Raw genomic sequence first — 18479 nt, 5'->3', positions numbered from 1 at the left:
CTGAGCTGACTCCCCTCCCCCGCCTGCTTTTAGATCAAGATAGATTTAAAGTGACTGACAGTTAACTGCCAACCAGTTATGTGAGTGGGTGGGGCAGCCCTTGTTAACCAACACTGCACAATTCTAGATTAATTTAAATTAATTTAAACTCCTGAAATTTAAAAGGAGCTGACTTACTGATTTGATTCAATTTCCACCTAGATTCAAATTCCCAAACTCATTCTTTGCTGTCTCACTCTGGCTGTGTCTTCTCTGGCTCACTGGGAGAACTTGTATATGTTTTGGAAAAAGGCCTTGGGGATGAAGATCGGAATGGATCTAAACAGGAAGAGGAACCTTGGCAGTACGTTCATCCTCTTGCGAGATTTAATGGCCTCAGAACATTAACCAACCAGTCTGTGCTGACATTTACCCCATCACACAATGTAACCATTCTCATCACATTCAGCTGCCATGCTTTCTTCTCCCTTTCATCTTTACCAGGGTGCTGTCTGTGCTTTAGTGGACAGCACTGCAGCCTCTGAGTCTCCGTGTCCCACTCCGAGAGTCAGAGCACAGAAATCAAGGCTAGCACTTCACTTCAGTATTGAGGGACTGTCTTTTGTGACAGGCATTGAACAGTGACCTCGCCGGCCCGACTGAGTGGATGTAAAATATTTCATGGCACTATTTTGAAGGAGAGAAGTGGAATTGTTCCTGGTCAATCTCCTCAATCAGCATCACAAAAGTTAGATTGTCAGCTCATGATCACATTGCTGTTATTGGGATCCCACTGTGTTCAAAGTTGCTGCTGTGTTTCCTACGCTACAACCGAGACTACACTTCAAACATGTTTCATTCGCTGTGACAAGCTCTGAAAGGTCGGCTAGTAAAGTGTTATATAAATGCAAGTCTTTCTTTTTCAGCCACCTCTCCAGTCTAATCTCCAATTTTGTCATAGTTTCTGCAAACATTACTAACCCTGGAAGCGAATTCCACAGCCTCACAAACTTGTGATAAAATATGATTCTCAGGGGCTGGGATTCTCCCTTCTAGGGACTAAGTCCCCACGCCCGCAGGAAAACAGGTGAGAATCACTCCGGACTTTTTCCTCGAAAGTCCAGGGTGATTCTCCGTTTTCCAGGGGGCTCGCAGGACCCCGGCGTGCGTCCCGCAGCTCTGGCTGCTGGCGGGGCCCTGCTGTCCAGATCGTGCAGCCGTGCATGCGCTCAGCGGTGACAACCGGGTCCGCGCATGCGCGGGCGCCGCCGACATGGCGGGCCACACAGAGGCCCGCGCGGAGTAAGGTAGGTCCCCCACAGATCGCGATGGCCCGACAATCGGTGGTCCCCGATCGTGGGCCTGGCCACTGCTGAGGCCCCCCCCCCCCCGGAGTCAGATACCCCCCACCCCCCCCAACAGGGCCGCCACCGCGGCCGCGGGTCCGAGCTCCCGCTGGGTGGTACCAGATGAAAACCACGCCGGCGGGAGTTCGGCTGGTCGACCGTGGAGAATCGCGCGGGGGTCTGTTCCAACAACCCTTGACTGGCTCCGCGTCGATCGCGCACGCACGACTGGTGGGTCCGCGGAGAATCGCGGAAGCGCCGTCGTGCCGGATTTCAGGTGTGAATGGCTATTCTCCGCCCCCGCGCCGGGCGCGATTCCGGCATGGAGGGTCGGAGAATTCGTCCCAGGGTCTTTGTCCCGAATCTTTTAATTTTGAACATGTACCTGTGGTTCCCTCGATCGGTCCCCTTCAGTTTGTCCGTAGCCACCCTGTCCCACCTTTCCATCATTCTAAACACTTTTGTCAAATATTTTGACAGATTTTGTATTTCCACATACCAGTAACACTCATGAAGCTGCATTGTCATTTTGAAAACATTTGGTGTCCATGTGTTCAAATAGGCCCAGGAGACTAAGGAAATTTCCCCACAAGCTGGAAACAAAATGACATTTGTTGGAGGATCTCAGACAGTAGAAATATCCTGGCAAGGGCAACATTGTTTATTTCTGTGGCAAGGTCAGATATGCCAATGCCTCAATGAGGAATAGATTATTTTTATACATTTCACAGAATGTTATGGAGCTCAAAAGCTGCAATATATTTTTCTTTCAAATGCTTTATTGACGGAAGAATTAACCAGAAATGTCCGACCTACCCAGTTCATGGGGACGGGAAGGACAGGGGAGGAAATGCTGAAGAACAGGATTTCATATTCTGCAGAGAATCAACACAATTAGCACTGGAGAGTCTTCCACTTGGAATCAGGGGCTGGATTTGCCGACTTTATATATCTCCCTTTGATAGACAAAATCAAACCTTTTACCAAAGTCCAGAATGATGCCAGGCATGACAACATATAGAGTTTGGAATATTTGAAGCTTGGAGGGCAATTGGAATCACGCTAATTTAAGAAGAAATGTTTTCTCATTGATGCACGATCAATGACCACTAAAGCGAGGTTGTAGTCCAACTGAAGGCTTTAAAAGAGGGATGTTTCCCCCAGCAGCTCAGGTACAGAATGAAGGCTGCTGGGGCGACACGGGTTCTTATATCCCGCCTAGCAGGGTGGAGCTACCATACATCCTAACTAATAGAATGCATACAGTTTCCACCAGTGGTGCTTCAGCCTATCAGGTACCGTAATACCTATAATACCACACTCATTATGTAAACAGCGTTGCAAAGTCATGGCAGAATCATTTGATGTTTTTCTAAGTCGTATAATTTGGTCCGCTTTGCTGTAGTTAGTAACTTCCTTAACCGATTAAAAGCGAGGGAGCACTTCCGGTGACGGCCATGAAGGGGTAGGTCGCAAATTTGGTGGCCCCCGCTCGGGTCGGACCTTTGGACCTTTTCCTCGACTTTTTCTTGGACTTTACTCGGAAAATTGATGATGGACGTAATTGTGAGGAGGAATCCTACATCAGTGCATGGAGAGGCGGACCAGGAGTGCTTGCAAAGGAAGAAATAGGCGAACAGAGAAGGCCTGGGTTGAAGATGCAGTGGGAGAAAGCATGGCCGAGGACTGGAGTCCTGGCTCGACGACCCAGCAGTCGACGGAGCAGTTGATGCAGTTCATACAAGAGGGCTTCGCCAAGCAGAAACTGGAATGCTTGGGCCCGATTAAGGAATCGATCACTCGGCTGGAACATAGACTGGATGCTCAAGATCGGGCGTTCCAGAAAGTGGAGAAGGCACTGACTGAGCAGGAGGAACACCAAACAGCAATGGAGGTGGAGGAGGGAATGCTGAGAGACCAACAGAAAAGGCTCCAGGAGAAGGTGGAGGATCTAGAGAATAGATCCCGCCAGCAGAACTTGAGAATCGTTGGTCTCCTGGAGGGGTCCGAAGGAGCGGACGCAGAGGCATATATAGCGGGCATGTTTGAGAAGCTAATGGGGGAGGGGACATTCACCCGGCCCTTGGAGGTGGACAGGGTGCATAGAGCGCTAGCGAGGAAGCACGTGTAGGGGGCCCCGGAGGGCGATGGTAGTGAGACTCTACAGGTACCTGGACAAGGAGTGCATTTTATGGTGGGCCAGGCAGACACGGAGCTGTAAGTGGGAGAACAGCATCCTGTGTATATACCAAGATCTGAGCACGGACGTATCCAGGAGAAGAGCAGGGCTCAACCAAATAAAGTCAACCCTTTTCAAGAAGAAGGTGAAGTTTGGACTGCTGTATCCGGCCCGTCTTTGGGTCACTTATGAGGAGCAACATTTCTACTTTGAGTCGCCCGAGGAAGCGATGGACTTTGCCAGAAGGAAAGGGCCGGCAGTGGACTGAGGTGTTTGAACTTTGCTGCAGCGTTCATGTTAAAAAAGGTTTTGCTTTTGGACTATACTGTAATGCCTTCTGTATTGATCCTGGGGCTGCCGCATATTTGTGTAAGTTAAAGTTTGCATTTGTACTGATGGGGGATGGAGGTGTGAATTTTCGTGGTGGGGTTTTTGCTTTTCTTTGTGTTTCTTTTGGTCAACTGAGCTGGGTTTGTTTTATTTTGCACATGTGTGGCCGAGCGGGGATGGGGGGGACACAATAGGTGGGAAAATGTCTGGCGCCACGGTCGGGGGCTACCAAGCTAGCTGGGCGGGCTGGCTCAAGGAAGCACAGTGGGGGGCGAGCAGGTGTTATGCTTGTTGAAACGGGCAGTTTGCATAGTGCTGTTGTGGGGGGGGGAACTGTTCTGCTGATGGGGGAGGGACTTTTGCTGGGGGACAAAAGGGAGGTCGGGGACGGAGGCTGCCTGGGGGCGGGCTTGAGGATGCACGGTGCATGGGCTGGGAACTGGCCCAAGAAAGGTGATGGCTGATTGGCAGAGAGGGGGAAGCCAGAGGACCCCCAACCAGGCTGATCACATGGAACGTTAGTGGGCTAAATGGGCCGGCTAAGAGGGCACGCGTGTTCGTGCATTTGAGGGGATTGAAGGTGGATGTGGCAATGTTACAGGAGACACACCTTAGGGTAACCAATGAAATTAGATTAAGGAAGGGATGGGTTGGTCAGGTATTTCACGCGGGGCTGGACTCTAAGACTAGAGGGGTCTCGATCCTGATTCATAAGCGAATGTCATTCGAGGCGGGAAGTATAGTTGTGGATGTGGAAGGCTGTTACATCATGGTTAGTGGGAAGCTGGAAGGGCTGCCGGTGATACTCGTGAATGTGTACGCGCCAAATTGGGATGATGTGGAGTTCATAAGTAGGATGTTGGGGAATGTCCTGGATCTGGATTTGCATAAGTTGGTCATGGGGAGGACTTTAACACAGTCATTGACCCAAGGCTAGACCAGTCGAGCTCAAGGACAGGCAGGGTGCCAGCAATGGCAAAGGAGGTAAAGGAGTTTATGGAGCAGATGGGGGAGTGGACCCATGGAGGTTTGGGCGGCCGAGAGTGAAGGAGTTCTCCTTTTACTCACATGTGCAGAAAGTGTACTCCCGGATCGACTTTTTCATCTTGAACAGGGTTTTACTGACGGGGGTAGTGGACACTGAGTATTCAGCGATCGCGAACTCGGATCATGCCCCGCACTGGGTGGACCTACAGGTGAGCAAGGAGGGTGGCCCGCATTGGATATTGGATGTCAGACTGTTAGCGGATGAGGAGGTGTGCGGGCCGGTGAGGAAATGTATCCAGAACTATCTGGAAGTTAATGATACGGGGGTAGTCTCAGCTGCAATGGTCTGGCAGGTGCTGAAGGCGGTGGTCAGAGGGGAGCTGATCTCGATACAGGCCCACAGGGAGAAGGTAGACAGGACAGAGATGGACCAACTGATAAGGGAAATACTTCAGGTCGACAGGAGATATGCGGAGACCCTAGAGGCAGGGCTTTTAAGGAAACGACAGAGGCTACAGGCGGAGTTTGGCCTGTTAACTACAGGGAAGGCGGTGGAGCAGCTGAGGAAGATGAGGGGGCTGATATATGAATATGGAGAAACGGCCAGCAGAATGTTTGCACAGCAGTTCAGAAAGAGGGAGGCAGCCAGGGAGATTGGGAAAGTAAGGGACAGGGATGGGTACCTGGTCGGAGATTCAGCAGGGTTAATAGGGCATTCAAGGAGTTTTATAGCAGGCTGTATGAGTCAGAACCCCCAGCTGGGCCGGAGGGAATGAGGCAATTCTTAGGAGGGCTGAGGTTCCCGAAGGTGGAAGAAGGGCTGGGAGCCCCGATCGGGTTGGAAGAGAGAGCAGAAGGGCTGAAGGCCATGCAGTCGGGTAAAGCCCCGGGACCGGACGGGTACCCAGTGGAGTTTCATAAAAAGTTCTCTGGGATACTGGGGTCGCTGCTGATGAGGACATTTAATGAGGCAAGGGAGCAGGGGAGGCTTCCCCCGACAATGTCACAGGCCACGATCTCCCTGATCCTGAAGCGGGATAAGGACCCGGAGCTATGCAGGTCCTACAGACCGATCTTCCTATTTAATGTGGATGCTAAACTGTTGGCCAAAATCTTGTCCTCTAGGATCGAAGATTGTGTTCCGGACGTGATTGGGGAGGACCAGGCGGGATTCGTTAAGGGCAGGCAGTTGGCGGCCAACGTTAGAAGACGGTTGAATGTGATCATGATGCCCCCAGAGGGTAGGGATGTTGAGGTAGTGGTTGCAATGGATGCAGAGAAGGCATTTGATCGGGTGGAATGGACCTATCTGTGGGAGGTGCTGGGACGGTTTGGGTTTGGACGGGGCTTCATCGACTGGGTTAAGCTGCTGTATCAGGCGCCTGTGGCGAGTGTACGGATGAACAGGTTGACATCGGGCTATTTTAGGCTGCACCGGGGGACGAGGCAGCGATGCCCCCTCTCCCCACTGCTGTTTGCGATGGCCATAGGCCGCTGGCAATTGTGCTGAGAGCCTCAAGGGACTGGAAGGGCTGGTTCAGGGAGGGGTGGAACACAGAGTCTCGCTGTATGCAGATGACCTGCTCCTATATGTCTCTGACCCACTAGAGGGGATGAAAGAAATTATGAGGGGGAATTTGGCCGGTTTTCGGGTTATAAATTGAACGTGGGGAAAAGTGAGATGTTTGCGATCCAGGCAAGGGGGCAGGGAGACGACTGGGGAGCTGCCGTTTAGAGTAGTAAGGGGAAGCTTTCGGTACCTCGGCATCCAGGTGACACGGGAATGGGAAAGGCTACATAAGTTAAATTTGACCCGACTAGTAGACCAAATGAAGGAAGATTTCCGAAGGTGGGACATGCTCCCGCTATCACAGGCGGGGAGGGTACAGACAGTGAAAATGACGGTCCTCCCGAGATTCCTGTTTGTGTTTCAGTGCCTCCCCATCTTTATTCCACAGACCTTCTTTAAACGGGTTAACAAGGTGATATTTGGCTTTGTATGGACGGGTAAGACCCCGCGAGTAAAAAAAAGGGGATGCTGGGGAGTAGCCGGGGAGGAGGCGGGGGAAGGGGGGGGTGGAGGCTGGCGCTGCCAAACTTTAGTAATTATTATTGGGCAGCAAATATAGCCATGATTAGGAAGTAGATGGGGGTGGGGGGGTGGGGGGGGGGGGGGGGTGGGATCGATGTGGGAGCGAGTAGATGCAGCATCATGTAAGGGCACGAATTTGGGGGCATTGGTAACGGCGCCTCTGCCGTTCCCGCCAGCACTCCACCAGCCCCATGGTGGGGGCAGCCCTGAGAGTCTGGGGGCAATGGAGGAAACATGTGGGAGCAGAGGGAGCAGAGGGAGCATTGGTTTTGTCTCCAATCTGCAATAATCATCCGTTTGTCCCAGGGAGGCTGGATGGAGGGTTTCGGAAATGGCAAAGAGCAGAGATCGAGAGGATGGGAGATCTGTTTATAAAGAGGAGCTTTCCCAGCCTGAGGGAGTTGGAGGAGAAATTTGAATTGATGGGTGGAAATTAGTTTAGGTACCTGCAGGCGCGAGATTGCCTATGCAGGCAGGTCTCAACGTTCCCGCTCTTACCACCATGTGGGATACAGGACAGGGTAGTTTACAGAATGTGGGTGGGAGAAGGGAGGGTTTTGGACATTTATAAAGAACTCACGGGGTCAGAGGACACGCAGACTGAGGAGCTGAAACACAAATGGGAAGAGGAGTTAGGAGGAAAGGTAGAGGATGGTCTCTGGGCGGATGCGTTGAGTAGAGTCAACGCGTCCACAATATGTGCCAGGCTCAGCCTGATACAGTTTAAGGTCGTTCACCGGGCTCACATGACAGTGAGCAGGTTCTTTGGGGTAGAAGATAGGTGCGCAAGGTGTGCGGGAGGACCAGGGAACCATGTTCATATGTTCTGGGTATGCCCGAAGCTTAGGGGATTCTGGCAGCGGTTTGCGGATGTCATGTCCAAGGAGTTAAAAACAAGGGTGGCACCGAATCCAGGGGTGGCGATTTTCGGAGTGTCTGAAGATCTGGGAATCCAGGAGGAAAAAGAGGTAGACATTCTGGCCTTTATCTTCCTGGTAGCCCGGAGACGGATACTATTAGCTTGGAGGGACTCAATGCCCCCGAAGTCAGAGGCCTGGCTATCAGACATGGCTAGCTTTCTCTGTCTGGAGAAAATCAAGTTCGCCTTGAGAGGGTCAATGTTAGGGTTCGACTGGAGGTGGCAGCCATTCGTCGACTTCTTTGGGGAAAATTAACTGTCAGCAGAGAGGGGGGTGCAGGGTTGGAGTTTAGTTTAGCTTAGATTAGTGTGTAAGAAAAGTGGGGCCTGTGAGGGAGGAAGACGGCCTTTGAACGATATTTATATTTATATGTACACTGTTTCTTCTGTTATTGTTATAAAATCATAAATACCTTAATAAAATGTTTATTAAAAAAAAGTGAAGGAGCAGCGGGTAAAGGTTGGCTTTTCTAGTGGCTAAAGTCACTTAGAAAGAAAATAGGTAAATTAAATTTAACATTGCGATGTATAAAATGACTCACGACCATGCTATCCGTGCGCTTTGAGTTGTACTTCATTCGAATCAACATTTATTTGCACCCCGAATCTCCGTGTGATTTCAGCAACGCCCATACATCCTGCCACCCCTTCCCCCGCTCCCCCTCCACCCACTTACATTGGCCGCTCCTCCATCAACGCCTCAAGTTTTCATCTTGCCAGCCTTGTATTCAAATCCTTCATTAGTTTCACTCCTCCCTATCTCTCTAGCGTCCTTCAGTTTACAATATTTCATGAACTCTGCATTCCTCCAAATCTTGACTTTACCACATCTCAAAACCTATCAAATCTCTTGGTGGTTGTTTCCTGTATGCCTTCTACAAAACTCCTTGGTACATTTTCTTCATGTTAAAAGGGCCTTTATAAACGAACGTTACTGCGATGGCTTTTTTGGACAGAGTGGCAACCCCCTCCCATTTGTCAGCCCTTGTTACAGATAAGCAGCTTCAGGCCATTTTGTACAGTCCCAAAGCCAATTCCTAATCCTAACCATGTTTTCTAAATTGGTTCAACTTTCCAAAGCCAAACTTTTGGATCATTGAAATCAGAAACATGAAGTATTTCAATCTGGCCACCCAGACCACATCTGAAGCAAATCCAATGCCAAAGACCTGAAACCGAATCCTAGTATTTCCATATCCTGTATTCCTTGAAAACAGAATGAAGACATATACCCAAGGGATAACTTGAACCAACTTTAATGTGGATGGAAACGTCAGCTTAATCGTTGCATGCCAATTAGTTCCTTAAAGTTCTTCTCCCTGCCTGCAAGAGCTCACCACAGAGAACCATATCACTTCTAACTAGCTGCAATTTGGTAACCGCACAGTAAGGCCTGTTCTCAATATTCACATTAGTTACAGTTCCACAGTTTAATCTAATTCCTGCTAGAGCATAATAGTGGTAAAGATGGTCAGAGAGGTTAATAAAAAGACTTTTGGAAAATCTCTTTGGGTATTGTCTTGTCCACCAGGACTGAGAGGACACATCTTCTTGCGACAGGATTTCGCACAGTTCAAAACCAGACACATTAATGGGAGTTTATAATGCTGCCTTATTTCTGCTAGTTTTTTTACATTTTGCTCAGAATTACCATCCCTATACGTCCTGGTCTTTCTTCCTCAGTTTCTTCCTTTAAGATACTTCATAAAACCTGCCCCTGCGATCAAGCCTTTGGGCGCCTGACCTAATATCTCCTGGTGTGACTCAGTGTCACATTTTCCTTGATAATGTTCCTGCGTGGCGCCTCGAGATGTTATGTTAAAGATGCGACCTTATATGGCTGTCTCTGCTCACTGTTGGCGGGTGGGCTGATTAGCCAGGCAACCTTTAGGTTTTAGCTTCGACCTCGATCCATAGTGGGATGAATTGTCTGGGCTGAAATAAAATTTTAAAAGATGTTTGGAGACTGAGGTTTGTGTTTGAATGGGCTGCCTCGATTCTCTTTGCATAGTTCTTCTGTCACTATTTATATTGCACGGGTCAGCAGCTTCCTGAGACTACTCCGCAACGGCTCTGCCCCCGGAGTGAGTACATTGAAAGCGCCAGCTTGCATGCTCCCTTTCTCACGTTGCCCGCACTCTTCCTGCCCTCCCCGACACGCTCAGCCTTTCACAGAGAGTGTGAACTCGTCACCCAGAGAGAAATTGCGCTCCAGAGCCAACTACAGCCATGGACACATTACACACTCACTTGTGGGTCTGCCAAATGTATGCTCCCAACGAGCAGGTGTGCAGGTGCATTTTAAGACACAACTGATGTGTTGGGTGTTCTGGATCACATGCAGGTCACCAACACTTGAAGTAGTGCAACACTATTTTATTAAAAGGTTAACTATTTAAACATACTTGAACTGTGGGTAAATACGATACCAGCTTAAACTAAAGACCTTTGCCTTGTCCTAACCAGTTGATGCACTCAGCACATGGTGAATGTCTGTGTTGCAGGTTGTGAGCTCTATGCTCCTAGCTAGCTGCTACTCGAATGAGCGGGAAATCTGATGTCCCCTGTCTTTATAGCACGTGTGCTCTCACTGGTGATTGGCTGCGGTGTTGTGTATGTTGACTGGTCCCACTGTGTGTCCATCAGTGTGTGTCTGCACCATGATATACTGGTGTATATTATGACAACAACTAGCCAAAATATTTTTGAAAATGCTTCAGGGTAAAACTCTTCTCTGTTTGTGTTTAGCGAGGTTTACTAGCTTTTACCATGTCTATAGGGGATAGAAAACAGGCTAATTCTGAGATTTCCTTTGCTCGGGATTTTAAGAAAAACGTCAGTTACCAATGCTTTAATAGAATGAGACTGGAGAAGGAAGTGAGCTTCTATTTCAAAATGTTGATACAGCTATACATTCCCAGATTGCACAATAACAAGACTAACTGTTTAATCCAAATCTGAACAGATACAACATCTCTAGCCATAGGGCTTTTCCTGTCTCTTGTTTGCCAAAAACTGCCAAGATCAGCTGTATGCTCTTACAACTCACAAGAAAATAATAGTGCTCTTTATCAATCAACATCCCATGAAAACAAATGTTAATGTTGAGGCAAAGCAAATATTAAGGGGAGATGATGGTGCAGTGGTAATGTCACGAGACTAGCAGAGGCTCAAGCTAATGTTGTGTAGGTTTGTGTTCACTCCCATCTTGACAACGGGTGAAAATTAAGTTGATTCCGACTTCTGGCAATTGTATGTGTGGAGCTTGCACTTTCTTCCCACCTCTGCTCCGGTTTCCTCCCACTGTCCAAAGATATGCAGCTTAGGTTTGCAAGTCACGATCTCACCATTACAGCTGGTGTGAAACACCCCCCAAGCATGCCCAAAATGAGAGTCATTTTTTTGATATGATACTTAAGGGACAGGGAAAATGCTGAGATGTTTCCCCTCATGGGAGAGTCTAAGACCAAAGGGCACAGTCTCAGAATAAAGGGTGCCAATTTAAGGCTGAGATGAGGAGAAATGTATTCTCGCAGAGGGTTGTGAGCCTATGGAACTCCTTGCCAAAGAGAGCCATGCTAAATTGCCCCTTAGTGTCCAAAGTCTAGGTGGGGTTACAGGGATAAGGCGGGGCATGGGACCTAGGTGGGGTGCTCTTTCATAGGATCGAATGGCCTCTTTCTGCACTGTAGGGATTCTATGATTGAAAACCCCATTATCCTTTCAGAAAGGAAAATCTGCTGCCCGTACCCTCCAAAATGGCCTGGCAAGTTCTCAAGGGCAATTAGGAATGGGCAACAAATGCTGGCCTTGCCAGTGACACCCACATCTCATAAAGACTATAAGACAATAAGAAATAGGAACAGGAGTAGGCAATTTGGCCCGTTCGGCTCCTCAATAAGATCATGGCTGATCCAACATTCCTCATGCCCACTTTCCTGCACTTTCCCAATAGCCCTTGATTCCCTTATGATCAAGAATCTGTCTATCTATCTCAGCCTTAAATATACACAATGACTCTGCCCCAGAGCTCTCTTTGGCAAGGAGTTCCATAGACTCACAACCCTCTGCGAGAATACATTTCTCCTCATCTCAGCCTTAAATTGGCACCCCTTTATTCTGAGACTGTGCCCTTTGGTCTTAGACTCTCCCATGAGGGGAAACATCTCAGCATTTATCCTGTCAAGTCCCTTAAGTATCCTATCAAAAAAATGACTCTCATTTTGGTCATGCTTGGGGGGGGGGTGGTTTCACACCAGCTGTAATGGCTAGATCATGACTTGTATGCACCCGCACGTGAATCTTGCCATGCCTGACTCCCTCACCATCTGATTCACCGCTAACAAGGGGGAGCTGCTTTGAAACGCTCCATCACCACTCACTCCCAGGCAATATACAAGCATGGCAGCAGGCAGAACTGATCGTCGTTTTGGGGATGCGGACCTGGCCTGGCTTCTCGACGAATGGATGACAGGTGGGGCACCCTGTCCACCCCCCCCCCCCCCCCCCCCCCCCCGCCCCGCTGATCAGAGAACCAGCAGCTGGTTCAGCAATGCCACCTTGGAGGCAGTTGCAGCTGCAGTGAGTGCAGGCAACATGACCGGGAGGCTGGAAAGTGCGCCGGGGCTCACCAGGCTCAGAGTCCCCAGAGGATGCTCGTCTGAGTATCGAAGGCCACAGGACATGGTAGGCAGCAAGCTGCCTCCACCTCTAATGGGGGGAGGGTCTGGGAGGCATGGGGACGGGAGGGGCGGGACAATAGGGGGATTGGGGAAGTTGGGTACACAAGTGTTAATTAATAAAAAATCGTTGACCTCGACCAGGCACTTCCTTATGCAATGCGGGCCAAGCACCAATCCCATGCCCATCTCCCCAGACAAGGTCCTGTATGCTTCTCCTTCCCCCCCACCCCCTCCCCCACAGCACCGCCTCCCTGTCCGACCCCGGCACACCGGCCTGTGAGCACTCAGCAGAGGATAGCATTTCCTGAGGAGCAGTGGTGCTCAGCTCTCAGCGGGTTATTATCACCCTATCCTCGACAGTGACTCGCTGAACAGTGCCGACACAGACCCGTCACCCTGACCCTGGGAGGGTGGGAAATGGTGGTGGAAGGCGGGGGGGGGTGGGGGGGGGGGGGTGGAGAGGGTGAAGGGTGTGTGGGGAATTGGTAGGGCGAGTGGGAAGACGGCTGAGGCCACGTCAATGTGAAGCAGGCGAGGATGATCGTCTTCCTGGCCCTCCGGGCCTGCTGGACACTTGCCGCCTGTCCTCTATTCTCTGACTGGTCTTGCGGGTCCTCCATTGATTTGTCCTCCAGCCCCTCCTGGTCTGACACACCCTTGTCTTCATCCTCCTACTTGGAGGTGGAAACATGTTCCTCCCCCTCCACTCCCAGCACACCACAAACCCTTACTCCCCAAGAGCCGACCGGCCATCCTGGGTGGTCCTCAAAGAGGCCGGGGATTTCTAAATGCCCCAGAATGTAGCTGTCGCGCACACTCCCTGGGAAGCGTACACACACGTGCGTGATCTTCATGTGGTGGTTGCACACGAGCTGGATGTTCAGGGAATGGAAAGCCTTCCTGTTGACGGCCCTGATGGCCCAGTAGAGCGCAAGGCGTCATGCGTGCCAACCTTTACCCTCTGGACCTGGGCCATCCTGGCGATGGCGGAGAAACTTGCTGGAAGGGCATCTTGTTGGGCTGGTCCATGTCAAAATTTATATAGTTCACTGCCCGGGCAAACAGGGTATCCGTGACCTCACGGATGCACTTGTGGGCTGTGCATTGTGAGATGCCGCACAAATGGTCGCTCGAGCCCTGCAATGATCCTGAGGCACAGAGGTTCTGGGCTGTGGTGACCTTGATGCCCACTGGGAGCAGGCATCCTCTTCCATGTGGTGCCAAGTTCACAAGGATATGGCACAGGTGCCGCACCGTCACCTTGTTGAGGCGGAGACTCCTGCACACACGCTGTATGTCATGTACGAGGCAAGTTTTTTACACAGAGGATGGTAAATATACGGAACGTGCCACCTGGGAGGTGGTGGCAGCAGGTACGATAGCGGCATTTAAGGGGCATCTAGACAAATATATAAATAGGGTGGGAACGTAAGTACATACGATTTTAGTTTAGGGAGATACTATGGTCGGCGCAGGCTTGGAGGGCCGAAGGGCCTGTTCCTGTGCTGCATTGTTCGTTGTTCTTTATAAAATTAGTCAGACAAGACTAATCCTCAGGTGCTTTTCAAGAATCCAAGCATTTTTGGAGAGTTACACCCAATAAGTCCACTATCTCTGCAGCTACTTCTTTTCGAATCCTTTATCATAGAATTTACAGTGTAGAAGGAGGCCATTTGGCCCATCGAGTCTGCACCAGCTCTTGGAAAGAGCACCCTACCCAAGGTCAACACCTCCACCCTATCCCCATAACCCAGTAACCCCACCAAACACTAAGGGCAATTTTGAACACTAAGGGCAATTTATCATGGCCAATCCACCTAACCTGCACATCTTTGGACTGTGGGAGGAATCCGGAGCACCCGGAGGAAACCCACGCACACACGGGGAGGATGTGTAGACTCCGCACAGACAGTGACCCAAGCCGGAATCGAACCTGAGACCCTGGAGCTGTGAAGCATTTGTGCTATCCACAATGCTACCGTGCTGCCCTTTAGCCCATAAGTTTGTCTAAAACTACTTCTCCAGTGATGGTGTTGGTATTTAATTGCTCCCCTATATTCTTCACTACTAATGGGATGGTTGAAGTTTCTTCCACTACAAAGATTGATGTAAAAATATCTGTTTACCTCCTTTGCCATTTCCTTTTCCCCCACATCTATCTCCCCAGATTCATTTCTAAGGAGATGATGTTCATTTTGACTTCTCTCTTCCTCTATATTAATTTCAATAAGATCTTATTGTCAGTTTTTATATGCCTTGCTAGTTTGCCCTCATAGCTTATTTTTTTTGTCTTTATTTCTTTTAGTCCTCCTTTGCTGGATTCTGAATTTATCCTGTGTCTTCAGGGTTATCAATGACATTTTCCTCCTTATATGTTTCTTCTTTAAACTTAATACTCTCCTTAACTTCCTTGATTAACCTGTCTCTGTGCAATTTGCACAATCTCCCCGTATCTGCGTAGGTTTCACCCCCACAACCCAAAGATGTGCAGGCTAGGTGGGTTGGCCACACTAAATAAAATAATCTTTTATAATAATCTATAATAAATTGCCCTTTAATTTGAAAAAAATCAATTGGGTAATCTGTTTTTTATCTCCAACCAAATGGACTCTGCATAATCTGAGTCCAGATCATCTGTCACAAGTGTCCTCATTTGTGTTGGGTGGGGTTACTTAGTGTTGGGTGGGGTTACTTAGTGTTGGGTGGGGTTACTTAGTGTTGGGTGGGGTTACTGGGTTGTGGGGATAGGATGGAAGTGTTGACCTTGGGTAGGGTGCTCTTTCCAAGAGCCGGTGCAGACTCAATGGGCCGAATGGCCTCCTTCTGCACTGTAAATTCTATGATAATCTATGATTTCATCTCTTATTAACAGTGCTACCCCACCACGTTTTATTTTCCTCCACATGATAGAATAAAGAAAAACCCATGAAGGATTTTTTAAAAAAACCTTGTAAAATCAGCTTAGTCTTCGAGTAAATACAAATACAAGCAAACTTAATGTACATATGAAGTGACAATTAAAAGTTTACCTCAGTTTGCTTTTTTTCAATGAAACTACAATTTCTACAAATTCCAATTGCTAACAGTAAATGGAAAGATTCATTAAGCCTTTTTAAAAATAAAAGCGGGAAAACATTACGATAAGAGATTTTTAGCCATCTTGACTTGGAAATATATTGTCGTTCCTTCATTGTCACCGGGCCAAAATCGTGGAACTCTCTCCCTCGCAGCACTGTGGGTGAACCGACACCTCAGGGACTGCAGCAGTTCAAGAAGGCAGTTCACCACTCAGTTCTGAAGGGCAATTCGGGATGGGTAATAAATGCTGGCCCTTCCGGAGAAGCCCACGTTCCTTCAATGAATGAAAGAAAGCTGACAGTTTCCCTCCCTTCCCCCCACGCCAAAAGGAGATAAGTGCTTTAGACATAAGGCCTGACTATCTGAGCATATTTCATTACAAATGGAGAATACATCTTCTAGAACTGAGATGGCTGTTGCGACCATCATTTCTTTAATTAATATTTGATTATTAACAGTATAGGGAAACGTAATAAAAACCTGGCATGAAAAAGAAGCCCTATCAGAAGCCCCAGTATGGGGGTTAGAGAAAGTTAAACCAGGTGTTTGTTATTTTTGCACAAGTCTGTAAACTATGAAATAAACTGACTCCATGGCAAGCTGCCCAACCTCTATCACTTAGGAGAAGGGAGTCTTTGTTAAAGACAGCAGTCTTAAATATAGAGAATTAAATCATGCCCAAGATAAATCACTGAGCTTTTTACTTTGAACCTAATATTGTTCCATCTTCCTTTCAGTTTTACTACCATTTGGATAATTATTTTTCTGACAATTTATTATCTTTATAAAGCATTTTTGTTTTAAGTGGATTGCATTGCCTGGAGGTACTGGAAAAGGTCGAGAGGTGACAGCATATGATACCTATTCAGTATGCAAAAGTAACAGACAATTCTACTGGCTTCATTATGGCTGGGCCAAAGGATTGAGAGGCCATTGAGCTCAGGGTACTGGCTTTCACATTACTGGATGGTAACAGATTTTCTTGTATGCGTGTTAACTTCATTCAGTGGAATTCCGTTGGTGGGATTCTCTGGTCCGCCGGCAACGCGCGCATGCCCGCGGGTTTCCTGAAGATGTGGGGCCCTAATCGGAAACCCCATTGGCCAGCTGGGGGAACGGAGATTCCCGCTGCCGGCAGGGGTGCGCCGCGCCATGCCGGAAAACGCAGCTGGCGGACTGGATAATCCCTCCAATCATCTTTCCCTCAAAATGAAAAACCACCACTGCTGGTATTAATGCAGACAATGGTATCTCACATGTATTGATGCATAAAATATATTTCCAAAGGTTATTGCTAAAATAGAACATCAAACAATGCATGATAAGTCAAAGGCATATCATTAGTAGTGTAAACTGCCCCGGTTTATAAATGGGAGTCTTTAATTTACGATTTTCATTCAGATCCATCTAAGAGCTCTGGGTAGCATCAGAGTACAGTATTTTAGTAAGAGCACTATCTCAAAAGGTTATGGCAATCGATTAAAATATTTTGTAAATCCTGACCGCTATAAAAATTCACCATACGCCTGTGATTTAACATCAAATGGAATGCAAAACTGAGTCAGTGTCTTTTTTCTCAGGTTTAATGATTTGTGCGATCACTTATGTCTGTGGAGTCACGCTCATTATCGGAGTTGTCGTTATTGTCCTCGTATGCAAGACAAGGTGAGGAACCATTAGCCTTCTAAGTATTTCTGTCCAAAATGAAAATTGGAATGAGGCTGCTGGTGGAGTGAAGCATTATTGTGTGCACGGGGCTTTGAGTTACCAAAGCAAATGCTCACTGATTTTAGTGGGACTGCTGGTTTGAAGTACTTCAGCATCATTTATATGTGCAATGCATGTACATGGAAATACAATTCCTATTGGACTGAGTCAGGCTGACCTTAGTTCAAAAATCTTTCCTATCAATCAGAGTCAAGTCGATCAATGTCGTGTGATTAAATCAACATGACTGAATCTGTTTATCCCTAAAATAGTTCATTTATGGGTTCCTATCACTTCCATCATTGTCAGAAGGATATTTCGAGGGTTTGGATGATTATGCCAAATAGGAGACAAAGTTCCATTGGACTGCTGGATGCTGAGTCCAATGCTCAATAATCACAATACCCAACTAAGTGTCAGAGTCGCAGCGAACAATATTTATCACGGATTTCACCTCATGGCAAGTGAGGCAGGTAACAGAGTGCCACAGCAGGTAACAAAGGCACATCATCATTTTTTTACTTCTCCATTTCCAGTTGAAATGTGAAAATGCTGCTCTGACAATGCAGAGTGCTAACTTAGGAATTCTGAGCTCAGTAATGAGCCAAACATTGGTGTTTTATTCAAATGCATGCACTGTTCTATCACATTGAAAAAAAACCTGTCACAACATGAAGAAATCTGTGCCCTGGGAGAGCAGCTTGAGCTTCTGTGGTTGATTGGCTCCTGCAAGGCCATCTGGGGAGGCCTGGGCCTTGAACCCACTTATCATGACCTACGGCAACATGTCAAACAATGACCCAGGAAGCAGAGGTTTAGGTGGGGAGGCAAGGAAGTAAATGGACCAGGGCACAGGCCTTATCGCAGTTGCTCTTTCAGTGTAGCAGACAGGGAAGAAGCAGTCAGCAGAGACTGACCGAATCACAGAATTGTTACGATGCAGAAGGAGGGGATTTGGCCCATCATGTCTGCAACAGGTTACCAAACGAGCATCATGACCTAATGCCATTCCCCTGCCTCTTCCACATACCCCTGCACATTGAGCGCCGTGAGGGTAAGAATAATGGAAAATGTAATGCGTAGTGAATCAAACAAATTGTTTGAGTGATTCAGCAGGTTAGTATTGAGCGGGAACAGTGATAAGGAAATTGGGCATGTTCTGGAAAACAGAAAGGGCCAA

At 48.2% G+C, this 18479-nt stretch overlaps 1 protein-coding gene across 1 annotated transcript in view; it reads left to right on the top strand.

Moving 5' to 3' along the window:
- The window catches only part of gfral (GDNF family receptor alpha like), a 145076-nt gene that overhangs the window by 110695 nt on the left and 15902 nt on the right, over positions 1-18479 (top strand). Inside the window, exon 9 of the mRNA XM_072500682.1 lies at positions 17173-17257. Within this exon, the coding sequence (XP_072356783.1) occupies positions 17173-17257 (85 nt within the window). The remainder of the gene's footprint in view (positions 1-17172; positions 17258-18479) is intronic.

This window comes from Scyliorhinus torazame, chromosome 4, assembly GCF_047496885.1.
Source record: "Scyliorhinus torazame isolate Kashiwa2021f chromosome 4, sScyTor2.1, whole genome shotgun sequence".
Taxonomy (NCBI): domain Eukaryota; kingdom Metazoa; phylum Chordata; class Chondrichthyes; order Carcharhiniformes; family Scyliorhinidae; genus Scyliorhinus; species Scyliorhinus torazame.
This window is presented reverse-complemented; position numbering and strand designations above follow the sequence as displayed.